This window comes from Sparus aurata, chromosome 8 (genome assembly GCF_900880675.1).
Source record: "Sparus aurata chromosome 8, fSpaAur1.1, whole genome shotgun sequence".
Classification (NCBI taxonomy): domain Eukaryota; kingdom Metazoa; phylum Chordata; class Actinopteri; order Spariformes; family Sparidae; genus Sparus; species Sparus aurata.
Window position 1 is genome coordinate 34,706,979 of NC_044194.1, and position 13,998 is coordinate 34,720,976.

At 37.9% G+C, this 13,998-nt stretch overlaps 1 protein-coding gene across 8 annotated transcripts in view; it reads left to right on the plus strand.

Annotated features, from left to right (window-relative positions):
* The first annotated feature begins 8 nt into the window (after positions 1-8).
* ppp6r3 (protein phosphatase 6, regulatory subunit 3) overlaps positions 9-13,998 on the plus strand; it is a 30,894-nt gene continuing 16,904 nt past the window's right edge. For 5 of the 8 annotated variants that reach the window (XM_030426299.1, XM_030426300.1, XM_030426301.1 and 2 more), the window contains exons 1-11: positions 9-113; positions 611-723; positions 1,001-1,114; positions 1,865-1,991; positions 2,403-2,555; positions 5,099-5,248; positions 5,503-5,567; positions 9,170-9,285; positions 10,232-10,317; positions 11,027-11,113; positions 12,010-12,107. In XM_030426299.1, coding sequence (XP_030282159.1) covers positions 87-113; positions 611-723; positions 1,001-1,114; positions 1,865-1,991; positions 2,403-2,555; positions 5,099-5,248; positions 5,503-5,567; positions 9,170-9,285; positions 10,232-10,317; positions 11,027-11,113; positions 12,010-12,107 — 1,136 coding nt within the window. In that variant the 5' untranslated portion in view covers positions 9-86. The remainder of the gene's footprint in view (positions 114-610; positions 724-1,000; positions 1,115-1,864; positions 1,992-2,402; positions 2,556-5,098; positions 5,249-5,502; positions 5,568-9,169; positions 9,286-10,231; positions 10,318-11,026; positions 11,114-12,009; positions 12,108-13,998) is intronic. The other 3 variants (XM_030426302.1, XM_030426304.1, XM_030426306.1) reach the window with 3 other exon arrangements.

Sequence of the window (13,998 nt, forward strand, 5' to 3'; positions counted from 1 at the left end):
TTTTTTTTTTGCTGTTGTTTCTATCTTTGTTCTCTGTCCTCTTTTAGTGGCTGAATGAGGAGAAGGTGATTCAGAGACTTGTGGACATGGTACAGCCTTCTCAAGATGAGGATGTAAGGTTCACGCACACACACACACACACACTTCACTGTTACTTCCATTTCCTCATTTGAGTGGGTCCTAGGGAAATTCAGTGGGTTTCCCATATAAAATTTGTGATTTTTGGCACACTGTTTTGTTCAACTTCTGTTTGATGTTATATGATTATAATCATGGTTATATCTTTGAAAATGTATCTTGAAATGAAACAAATAAACACGGTACATATATGGCTGCCTCCGAGTCAGTCAGTTGGAGACAGATGTTGTCAGAGTACAGTAAATGTACTTTCGTGGCACAAAATCCTAATCTGTTCTAAAGCCCCAAAATGTGTAGCGGTGGCCCTGTTCTGAGTGCGCTGTCTGCAGCCCAACAGGAGAGACGCTTCAATGAAGCAAAAACAAAAAGCACAACCATCGGGGAGTGCCATTGCCAGAGTGTGTTCTTGACCTGCAGCAGTGTTTGGGTTAATTGTCCTTTTTCTCCTTTTTGACCACGTTTCTTGATAAAGAGACACTCCAATGCATCCCAGTCGCTTTGTGAGATCATCAGACTGAGCAGAGACCAGATGTTCCAGGTCCAGGGCTGCTCGGAGCCTGACCCACTTTTGGCCACACTGGAAAAGTATGAATGCGATTTTTTGCCAGACCATTTACTGTTGGCACTATAGAGAACGAACCCGGTTAATTTTTGTTAAATGTGACCTTTGATAAATCCTAGTTATAAGGGCTTGATAAATGTTCCTTAGCTTGAAATAACTGTCAGTGATTTTTCAGGCAGGTTAGTTATTAAGCCTTTATTTGCTTACCATTCATGCTTTTGTTTAGTTTATTTTGAACAGTGTGCAAGCATAGATTTAGCTATTGCAATCTTAACCTGTCCTAATGTCTATCCTCCTCAGGCAGGAGACAGTGGAGCAGCTGCTGTCCAATATTTTTGACAAGGAGAAGAATGAATCTGCAATTGTCAGTGTTATCCAGATCCTTCTCACATTGTTTGAGACGAGGAGACCAGCGTATGTTATGTGGCTTCTACTACTCTGATACTTAAATTTCACTTTGGATATACATGGTAGATGATTGGATTTTTGGAGAATGTGAATGGGGACAGCATTTATCAGAAAACAGAAATAACTGAGGTTGAGGATCACTTAGTCATTATTTTTCATGTACATTTGTTTCTCACATCACAGTTACTGTAAATTGTTAATGGTTGATTGTGGCTTAAAACAGGTAGTATCATATTTTCATAGTTTCAGTTCATTTCAGTTTCACTATTCAGCAAAGTCATTGCTGAGATCTGGGAACATTGCAGCATTGCTATTACAAAGAATGCAATAACATGAGTAATCGGATGATCAAGGTTGTAAACAAGCCCAATGGTTAATCCAGATTATCTAACTCCATTTGGAAAAAAAACTTGGAGTGAACACACCTGATGGTATCAATAAGGTTTGGTTTGGCCAAAACCAAACTATCTGTTTAAAAAAGACTAAATTAATTTAACTGTATGAACTTGTAACCTTGATGCTCATGTCCCCATCAACACAGTTATAAATAGTTAAACACATTGAGAATTATTTTATAAAACATTAAACAATTAATGTTTTGAATAAAATCTACAGTGTAATGTCTACCCGCTGCCATCTGCATCATAATTATAAATGTTCCCACAACTTTGTTGCTGGTTTATCGATAACATTTGGTAAATATTCATGGATTGCTGTGTTTTAAGATTTGGCTCTACTGTATTGTGTTTGTCGTAGGTTTGAAGGTCATATGGAATGCCCTCCTGGGATGTCCCACCCTTCATTTTCAGTCAACCACAGCATCCTGGAGGCTGTGAGACCCCGACTCAGAGACTTTCACCAGCTGCTACTGGATCCCCCAAAGGTAAAAAAAAAAAAAACCCACACAACTGGAAGCAGTTTTTTTGAGAACCAAATGCCTGATAGATTGAAGTAAAAATGTTGCAGGCTACATGAGTCTGTGTAATTTATTCATCCTTTTTGACGAAACAGTACTGTTATTAAATTGAGAATTATGTTTAATTGTTTTCTTATTTTTATTTAAACGCTTTTAATTGTTTTCTTCAAGTTTCTCTGTATATCTATGCTTAATCCCTCTGAGGATCTATTGAAGAAATACTTTTCTTAGAAAGCAACTTAAGATCAAACATGTTCGAGTGACAGAATGAGTGACAAAAGGTCTTCTATCACCTCTTCAACCATTAAGTCATCGAGTGATCATTAATTGTGTCTGTGTGTTTTTTTTGTCGGTCATTTATTCATTTTCCACCAACAGAGGAATGTGATGAAGACAACGTGGGGGGTGCTGGACCCTCCTGTGGGCAATACCAGGCTCAATGTAGTGAGGCTGGTGGCCAGCTTGTTGCAGAGCAACACACACAGCATCAACACAGAACTTATTAACCTCAACACACTGGGAGTCATCCTAGTGAGTACTATCTATATTTTTATGCTGCTGACAACTGTGGCCGGTGGCATTATGTTTTTGGTTTGTCCTCCCATCTGTCCTTTCCATTGTTGTGAACACCATATTTTGGACAGTCCACTAGTACAGAGTCATGCTGTGTATCTAGCTCAGCTGTAAACAATTAGCTTTGTTGGCAAACCAAATCTCTCTGCTGCTCACTGGCTGCTACCAGATACACTACAGTGTCCTCTTAGTTTAACTAGCGCAGCGTTCTTTGATGTCTTGCTAGCGAGCCATTTGTGACTGAGGGATAGACTGGTACAGCCGAACAATTCATAATCTTTGTATGTTACTCAGGTCTTTCGAGTAGCCAGCTGACACAGCGCAATGGATAACTGGTAACAGAATGAGGTGACATGCCTCATTGTAGTCAGTGTGTCAGTAGTAGTCAGTTCAGTTTGTCATTTTCTAAGGGATTAGAAAGCGAGATTTTCAATTATGTTTTTTAAATTATCTTTGATTTGGCGACATGAAAAGGGGATTCGTGAATCAATTTTCTTCCGTATAGCTTGAAGAGTTTGTCTACAGTACGTAGTTTTGCTTTAATTAGCCACCTTAATGCTTTCCTCGCCTTTCTGCTGCTCTCTCCTTTTTGTTTCCCCAGTTTCTCTTGCCCTTTATTTTTCTATTCTATGGCCCTGAACACTTTCATAGATGGAGCCATTGCAAAAACGTCACGTGGTGGCCATATTACTGCCGCCATAACTGAATTATGTATTTTGCATCATATCTCCATATAACACCATTATAACACAGTAAAGATCTGGTCTACACCTATGTTTAGATGGTCATGGATAACAATGATGTCATACAATATACACACTTTTGCTTCCAAAGTGGACAGACTGATATTACTGACTTAAGTTATACACTGCTCAAAAAAATGAAAGGAACACTTTGAAAACACATCAGATTTCAATGTGAAAAAAAAAAAACATGTTGGATATCTATACAGATATCTTAGGAACGAAAGGATGCCACATCTGTAATGGAAATAAAAGTTTTCAGCCTACAGAGGGCTTAAATGTATAGACACCCTGAAAATCAAAGTGAAATAATGATGTGGCAAGCTAGTCCGTTTTGCCAAAATTTAATTTCTGCAACTGAAAATGCTTCTCAATCTCTTGTGTGGCCCCCAAGTGCTTGTGTGCATGCTTGACAGCGTCGCGGCATGCTCCTAATGAGACGACGGATGGTGTCTTGTGGGATGTCCTCCCAGATCTGTGTAAGGGCATCCCTGAGCTCCTGTAAAGTCTGAGGAGCAACCTGGCGGTGCCTGATGGACCAAAACATAATGTCCCAGACTTGTTCTACTGGGTTGTAGTCAAGTGATAGTGAGGGCCATTCAATTGTATCAATTCCTTCATCCCCCAGGTACTGCCTGCATACTCTTGCCACATGAGGCAGGGCATTGTCGTGCATCAGGAGGAACCCAGGACCTACTGCATCAGCGTAGGGTCTGACAATGGGTTCAAGGATTTCGTCCCGATACCTAATGGCAGTCAGACTGCCATTTTCTAGCTAGTAGAGGTCTGTGCGTCCCTCCATGGATATGCCTCCCCAGACCATCACTGACCCACCACCAAACCTGTCATGCTGAACGATGTTGCACGTCCATCACAGGTGCTCAGGGTGAACCTGCTCTCGTCTGTGAAAAGTACAGGGCACAAGTGGCGGACTTGCCAATTCTCTAATAAATGCCAATCGAGCTCCACATTGCTGGGCGGTGAGCACAGGGCCACCCTCATGAAGTCTGTTTCTGATTGTTTGGGCAGAGACATTCACACCATTGGCCTGCTGGAGATCATTCTATGGGGCACGGGCAGTGCTCAACCTGTTCCTCCTTGCACAAAGGAGCAGATATCGGTCCTGCTGATAGGTTGAGACCTTCTACAGCCCTGTCAAGCTCTCCTAGAGTAACTGCCTGTCTCCTGAAATCTCCTCCATGTTCTGGAGATTGTGCTGGGAGACACATTAAATCTCCTTGCTATGGCACATGTGAATGTGCCATCCTGGAGGAGCTGGACAACCTGTGCAACTCCTGTAGAGTTAAGGAATCACCTCACACTGCCAGTAGTGACTCTGGCAAAAACCAGCACTACTGGAAGACAGGACAAAAAAATAAAGAGGGAGAAACTTCAGATGACCTCCACATGCAAAACCAGTCCTGTTTTGGGGGTTTCCTCATTGTTGCCACTCTAGTGCCCTGTTGTTAATTCCATCAACACCAATACAGCTGAAACTGATTAACAACACCCTCTGCTACTTAACTCACCAGATCATTATCAGACAGGTTCAATTGACCTCGTGCCATACCCAATAAAAAAAAAAAAGCGTTCCTTTAATTTTTTTGAGCAGTGTATTAAAGGAACACTTAATCGCCAAACACTCAGTCACGCTCAAGGGGCAATGTTCATGCTAGTGGAGGTTTATTAATTTCTTCATTCGATCATTGCTTTGTTCTCTCTCCTCTTTTCCCCCTTTTCCCTTCTTGTTTTGTACAGGATATGTATTTCAAATACATCTGGAACAACTTCCTCCACATCCAAGTGGAGATCTGCACAGCCATGATTTTGGCTATGCCCCCTGCCCCCACTGACATTCAGCCAGACACGGAGCAAGAACATGCAAGGGAGAGCATCCTTATCAAACATGTAAGATAAAATTACTAGAGGAAAATGTAAAGAAAACTAAAGCCGTCACATGTCTTAATTCTTATGTGAAAAATCTCTCCATCTACATTGTATTTTTTTACCCATCCTTCCCTCAAACTGGCAATTAGCAAAGGCTTATCAATAATGTAGTTTGGCATTTATTTTCTGTCAGTGCAGACACTGAAGCAGTATGCACTCTATCTCAGTCACATGGAATTAGCTGTATTTAATTTCCTTGTATCTGTCTCCACCAGCTGTTTCAAAAGTGCCAGTTTATACAGAGAATCGTAGAGGCCTGGAGTTCCAATGAGAAAGAACAGTGAGTATTCTGCTCTGCTGTAAATGAAATCATAAGTAACTTTGTCAAGAATGTAACAATTTTATAGATAAGTATAATATGACCTATTTAATAAAGTTATCTATTTCCAGGTTAATGCTTTAATATGGGGGTGCTAAAAGCCTACGTTTTTCTCATATGGTGCATTGCTGCAGCATCCCTTTTCACACTGTCTTGAATGCTCAGTTTTAGTTACAAATTGAGACCCCTTCTCTACTTAATTGGCAGGATGTAGCCAGTCAGAGGCAGAGTAAGGCGGGTCATACTGAGCAAGGTAGTTTGTTCGAATATAATGTTGCTGAAGCAGCAGTTACTGCATGTCTGCTGACTGACTGGAGTGTATATATTTTATGATAAATATATATCTATATGATAGCACTTCCATGATAAGTAATGAGGTATAGGCTCAGCTGCAAATGAAATGTTGCAGGCAGTGCATGAACAGTATTTTCTGTGTGAAATTATTGTTTGTCCATTGGCTGGAGTACACTGCAACCTTGATTCCGGAACATTGCGTAAAACCTAAAACAAAAATGAAATGCAACTTAAATCAAATACAGTAGAAAGACAAGATGATTAATTAATATCTAGCACACTGTCATATTATAAACATCATTTTGGATTTGATGCTCATAATACATTCCAAAGAAGTCTCCGCGTGTCTTTCCAGGTTCTCTGTTCCTGTTTTCTGCATCATAATTTAGCACAATTTTCAATTGGCGACACTAGCCATTTTTATGCTGGCAACTGCGTGAGATGGGTGGAGGAGTCAATGACGTGCGTTGTTGTGGGTCACAGCCGGGGAGTTTTAAAAACAGGAAACGGCTGATTACAGCAGTCAGTTCATCACTTCATCCGTGGACGTCAAGATGAGCAACTGGAAAGCCGCCGAGACCTGGGAGGTGATAGCGTCTCCTCGTGGGTGTTGGCTTCAAGTATCTTTTGGCTCTATGCAGACATCTCCCTTTACCAATGTCACTGATGTTCTGTAGATGGTACCAGTGATGATCTGGTGGTTTTAATCACCCGCTGTGGAGCCTTCCTGTCCTGGGCTGTGATGAACCATGCTCGTTTGCGATGTTTCCTGTCAGGATGCTTTCTGTTGCTCTTCTGTAAAAGTTGACAAGAGAACATAGAGTTAATAGTGAGTGTGTATTAAAAGAGAGGGGTTAAAGTTGATCGGTTTGAACATTAATCATCTTGTCTTCTTACTGTGTAGAGTGGTGTAGAGGTGAACTGTGACATTTTGTTCAGCAAGATAATCTTCACAGATGACCACCACTGTTGTGATGAAGTCCAAATTAAATCTTTAGAAGGTCTACATTGCGTTCACATGACTTCAGTGTCACGCAAAGCATCTTACTACGCAATTATTATACAGGGTTTGAATAAACTGATCAATGCACAAGTTGGTTAGAATGTTGATGTTTAGTGTCTGTGACAATTTCTGTAGTCTCATTTAGACACATGTTTGCAACTGCTGTTTTTAAGACACACATTGATTAATGAACTTGGGCCATTGTTTTATGTTATAGAACAGGACATGTAAATGTCTTAAGCCTGTGGTAACTACAGATAGTCTACTGGAAACCCCTATATGGCCCATTCTAAACCCAGAAATGTTGTTTCCTATGAACTTTATTTTATCAAAATGTCATCTATAGGTTTAGCAAATGAGATTAAGCTTGGTTGCTAAAAGTTGAATGTTGGGCAATTTGAGTAATTAGCATAATGAGCTAATTAAGGGGAGACACTATAGGTGAAGAATAGGGACATTTTTTTAACTAATATATATGACTATGAAACTTCCCCAGTTGATTGTTTACATTAAGACAATTTTTTTTTGTATTATGAGTTTTCTGAAATTGTATGTTTGAATATGCAAATGATGCATTCTCCAATTAAATATGCGCTAATTTGCATACATTTCCATATCATGAATCTAAACATTGGGTAAAGCCAGGTTCAAAATTCTTGTTTCATTTTGTTGACATATTATAGCCAAAGGTTTTTACAGAGGGAATTTTGGATATCTCTTTTTATCAGTCCATAAATCAGAAAATACTATCAACAGCCATAAAAAAAAACAATTTTCGCCCTGTTCTTTGGAATCAAATGTTATATAAATCAGGCTATGAATGATATATGAATAGACCCCTCTGTTAAAACCTTCATAATATAGATAGGAATAAAACTGGAAAGTTTTGTGTATGTAAGTGCTACTGAAGTGGAGATTTTTGGCTCAGAGTATTAGAAAAAACTCAGTTTGAGAAAACAGCCTTTAAACAAATGTATTGTATAAGAAATCTATGGAAGGAAATAGACAAAGTGAAGTAAAATGAACACCTAAATGTGTTTTTTGGATGTTTTCTTTCCACTAGTCTGAAAGAAGACATGTTATTGAAGCAAAATAACCCAAAATCTCAAAATTGACAGTGCATAAAAAACAATGTTTTTGCCTGCCACGTTTCCCCTTAATCGCGAGAAACTGAAAATAGCTATAATTTTGCTTCTAGTTAGCTTGAAGTTGATCTAAGAGTCTAAGTCCATGTTTGTGATATCCAGAAATGTTTCATAACCCCCCTCCTCCACCCTTCTATAGATTTCTTACACAGTACATATCTTTAAAGGCCGTTTTCTCAAAATGCCTTTTTTCTCATACTCTGAGCCAAAAATCTCCACTTCAGTAGCACTTAAACTTTCCAGTTTTATTCCTATCTATATTATGAAGATATTGACAGAGGGGTTTGTTCATATATCATTCATAGCCTGATTTATATAACATTTTATTCCAAAAAACAGGGTGGAAATTGTTTTTTTTTTATGGCTTTTGACAGTATTTTCTGATTTATGGAGTGATTAAAAGAGATATCCAAAATTCCCTCTGTAAAAACCTTTGGCTATAATATGTCAACAAAATGAAACAAGAATTTTGAACCTGGCTTTATCAAATGTTTAGATTTATGTTCTGGAAATGTATGCAAATTGGCACATATTTAATTTGATAATGCATCATTTGCATATTCAAACATACAATTTCAGAAAACTAATGATACAAAAAAATAATTGTCTCAATGTAAGTAATCAACTGGGGAAGTTTCAGGTTCATACATATTGGTTTAAAAAAATGTCCCTATTCTTCACTTGTAGTGTCTCCCCTTAATTAGCTCATTATGCCAATTACGCAAATTGCCGGACATGCAACTCTTAGCAACCAAGTTGAATTTCATCCACTAGGCCTATAGATTACATTTCAATCATAAAAGTTTATAGGAAACACATTTTCTGGGTCCAAGAAATTTCCAGTAGACTACGACCTTATATCAGGCCTTTAACCGAAAATCTATATTTAAAAAAAAAAAATTGTGGACTCAGGGAACCGGAAGAGGATTTATGTTTTACACAGCTTACAACTTTTTGGGACACATGGTTGTAGAAAAGAAAAACCAAAGTCCTTTTGCTTGTTTAATATGAGCACTACTGTTCATAGTTAAGATTAGGTGAGAGACTAGTGCTTGGCTTAAGCGGCCGATGTAATAAGTCATTGTGGACTGCCATCATAATTTTTCGTTATTTGTTTTTAGGGCGGAAGGTGGTCGGCGAAGAGGCTACATGGGGCACCTCACCCGAATAGCCAACTCTATAGTTCATAACTGTGACAAAGGCCCTAATGGACCGCAAATACAACAGCTCATCTCTGGTAAGGTCCAAGTTGTAAAGTTATGTTGTTAGCAGTATATGGGAGGAAATCTTCCAGCGGTATTCTATAGCTATGTATGCAGCCTACTTTTGTTTTGCATAATTACTTTGGCATCTAATACTGCATTTCCACCTAAATTAGCAGGTCTACACAGGTATTTTAAAAGCAGGTCAGCCCGCTAAAAATAGCCTATTGACCCCATTCACACTTAAGCCCAACTGGGATTTTTTTCTGAAGCATCATGTTGCGTGTCACGATTGTGCCAACAACAGTTGTAATAGAAGAGAAAACAACCATAGACCCACTGAGAAAGAAGCGCCTGTGAAACGGTGGATAAACTCTTTTGAGTGTCCTAACCCCCGCAAAATCACTTGTTTTACTGTCATCATCTGAGCCATTCAGTCCAATAACATTTGGAAAGTTAAACAGAGCTGCGTGACTAAATTATTTTATCCCCCTTAAAGTTAAACCAGAAGTTATCCAGTGTTCCAGGTATTTTCATAGCCGGGAAGGCAATCTTTTTTGACTTGACCAATGAGCAGTTTTCATAGGAATGAACGGGGCTTTGCCTCCAACACTGAGTCCAGTTATAAGAAAATGATCTTGTATAGATGAATCCCAAATCCCTTCTTCATTTACACGCCAACACTGGATGTTGATAATGCATCATTACTTTGTGCAGCACAATTTATTGTGTTCACCTGGTTTTAGATCAAAGACGAACTGAGGTGAAAAAAACCTATGTTTACTGCAAAGTCAGTTGACCTGCATAAACATTCCCATAGCACACACAAGCCTGATCTTAGTTGTTTTAAGTGGTATTTCTGACCAGTAGAAAAGGGCTATAAATTTGACTTGAAAGAACCATTCTTTCACAGATTTTTAAATAGTGAGTAGATGAAAGTGTGTGTGTGTGTGTGTGTGTGTGTGTGTGTGTGTCAAACAGAGCTCCCAGCAGAGGACAGAGAGAAATGGGAAGCCTTTATTTCTTGCCAGCTGGCTGACACAAACAAGAGAAACACTGTCGATCTGGTGAGTAACCACATCAACATTGGCAACAGTGTTTCCCACAGGATTTCATGAGACTATGATGGGTGTATATCCAACCCTCCAGGGTCATGCTCTGAAAACCTTGCACTTTTTTTAATGAAATGCATCAATCTGGTGTACTTTAAAGGCTATATCATAAATGACATGAGCATAATGAGACATTGTAGAAGAGACATTGTGGAAAATAATAATAGAATATAACACTGAGCTTGGCTCTGCTGCCTGGCAATTAGTCATTGCTAAAGAGATTGTGCAAAAGTTGGAGATCTTCATCTTATTAAAACCAACAATATTGTTGGATTGTTATGAGACTATGAGCATGGCAAATTAGTTTCTACCTAATCTGGTTAATTAATGGAAAATACTGAAATGTGATGTGTTTGTGGTTGGATAGAAAGTTTTTAGTGAGATTTTTTTTATTTTCTATATTTAAGTTAAGTACATTGAATTTTAGATTAAATGTTGACTTAATCAAAAGTTGTGTGTTGTCTCCCAAGATCAAAGGTTCAGATCCAACTCACCAGTCCAAGCCAATTACTCAAGGACTGTATAGCATATTTCAGAAAGATTTTGACAACAACCAAATATCAACAACTGATTTTCTTTACACCATATTAGGACAGCTTGCATGTTGAGTAATTGCTAGAATTTAATGTCAAAGGCCAACCCTTTTTGTGATAATTTTCTCTAGGTGAATACACACCACATCCATTCTTCCAGTGATGATGAGGTGGACTTTAAAGACAGTGGCTTTCACCAGGACTCCTCTCTACAGCAAGTAAGAACTATACACATGCACACAAATGCATACATGCACTCAACACAGGCCCATAGCCAAACAGATCTAACAGATCCTCGACAAATTAGTCTCTCTGTATCAGTCTTAAACAGAATCTCTGTTGCTTTGCCATGTTAATTTTTCATTTTGAATATACATGGATATCTAGAGGCAAATCCTCTAAACAGTGTGAAACAGTTATTCTGTTACTCTTTCTATAGCCCTCCAAAAATAACTTGATCATGATTATTCATAAATGACTGATAAGTTGTTAGAGCCCAGCTACTTTTCCCTAAATTATAAAACCTTCCCATGAAGCATGATTTTGTAACTTCAAAGTGTAACAAAATGGAGACATTTGTTTTATTTGTGATTAAACCAAAATACCACTCTTGAATGCAGATGTGTTTTTCTGAAGCCATTCTCATTGGTGTTGAGGTGTAATGGGACACATGCAACGCATATGCTCAAAAGTAAAAAAAAAATTTAAAAACGTGTTCAGCTTATCGTGTTCAAAGGCTACATGTGCCTGTGAACAGGCCTTCGATCTTCAAACATTTTGTGACTATGGGTCATGCACAGTTACCATCCACAGAAACATCTATCTATCATGTTTTGAATTGTTTTACTTACTACTAATGTTATTTAGGAAATGTAACTGTTACTTCAAATGGATTTGAATTTATAGATGTGTTACTAATTAATGTTAATGCATATTGGCATCTGATTGTAAAGTGCATGTTTGTGGTAGCTATTAACCTATCTAGCCTACATGTTATACAGTCTTTGTTTTTACAATTTCGCATATGCATTTGCTATTTTCTGTACTGCAAGTAATGACCAGCTTTGTGTAGAGCCAAGACTATATCATTATCGTTGGTCCTGGGTTTTGCCAGGCCTTTTCTGATTATCAGATGCAACAAATGACGTCCAATTTTATTGAGCAGTTCGGCTTCAATGACGAAGAGTTTGCTGATCAGGACGATGTTGTGGAGTGAGTACTCATCCTGCATGATTGGACTTGCTGTTTTAATTACTGTGTACACTGAAGGGATGGGGCACTGTACATTATAAAGCTGGTAGTGTTTCCTATTCAAAGCTTTCTTGTTGACAAAAAAAAATCTAAATGCCAATTAATGTTGTGCAACTTAATTTTGATCAATCTCACAATCAATCAAATGATTGGACGCCTTATATTTCTTATTTTTTACAGAAATAAATCTATTGCAGTAATAATCTTTGCACAGGCATTAAAACGAATGACAATACTTTACGTTTTATTTTGAGGGTCAAAATGAATACAAAATATGGCTAAAAGAGAAGAAACCATATCCTGCTTTTGTGTGTTCGTGTTCTGTCCCTTTGTACATTCCTGAAGGCAAGTTGATTTTCGGGCTATATTATTCTGCAAAGGTTGTGGATTATGGGAGATGGCTGGTAGGTGATCAATAACATAAAATGTCTTCAATTAAAAATTGTTTGAGGTGCATTAGAGCCTTTATGTTGATATTGGATTATCAAACTATGTGAAATGAGAAATTTCTTGTGTAACAAAGCTAATTGGGCTGGGAGAAATGGGCAATAAACCAATACAAATGTTCAAAATACAATAACATTTCCTAACTACCTAATTAACGACCAGTTTTCCATGATATGGTTTAATGTCAATTTCTTTAAAGTAAATGTAAGGGTGAAAATCTCCATGACAAAAACTTGACCAAATTTCTTTTGCAAAATAACTGCGTGAGATTGCAGTGATTAATGTATAGAACTGTTGTATTAGTGAACCTGATAATCCCATTGTAGTTAAGACCAAGATCTTGGGGTGTCACGATTCTCCAAATCCTTGATTTCATTCGATTTCAGATGTTGAGGTCATGATTTGATTTTTTTTCTTCTTTTTTTTTCTTTTGGCACACATGGCATTGCCATTTTTAATTTTTATTTTAAAAGGTGGTTTACATAGTGTCATTAGTGATATAATCTCAATTATTAATGTGTAAATATCCCATATATGTGTATACATACATGTCTTTCTCTGTCCCTCCACTCCGGCCTGTGTCTCTGATAACGGAATTAAAATCGACATTAAGACACCAACATCCCAACAATGTTAAGTCTTAAAATAGTTGTAAAAGAAATTATGAAATAAGTCAGAGTGTGTTGTATGAAAATTCACTCCCTGTACAGGTGTCATGAAAGGATATTAGGTATAGCGACCAAACCCATATTTATTTTTGCTGTAAAGCTAGCATTTTAACATGGGCTTTTATGGGAACTGACTCACTTTTGGAGCCATCCTCAAGTAGCCATTCAAGGAACTGCATGTTCAATGTATATGTGTATATGGCTTCAAATTTAATTATCAGAGGTTTACACTTTACAAGAATACATAAGGTAACACAAATTAATAATTGTGAAAATCTGTGCTTATTAAGCCATAATGAAAATGGTCACTGCCCTACTCTATACACAGATTTAGGATTGGGAAGGGGGGGAACATTTTTGACCTATTTTTGAGCAAGGCTTGATATTTATCTTATCTGACTTTGTGTCAGATGGCAAATGTTGGACTTTTCCTTAAGTTATTTGTAACCTTTTTGAAAGCTGGGTCCAGAATAATATTTTTGGAAAGTTTGCTATTTCAAAGCTTCAATTAAAGTGGCCATTTTGGATTCCTTGCAAAAATGTGCTGTTTCTTCTCTCTGGCTTTACGTATGCTTCTTTGCATTTCATTTACCAGTTTACAGCACAAATAATGCTTGTTCAGACTAACTGTGTCAAAATATATATATTTATACATATATTGTTACAGCTGTGGGCTAGAGTTGTCATCCTGTGTGTTATCATGTGGATGCCTAACGACCCTAATTAAACTAAACTTT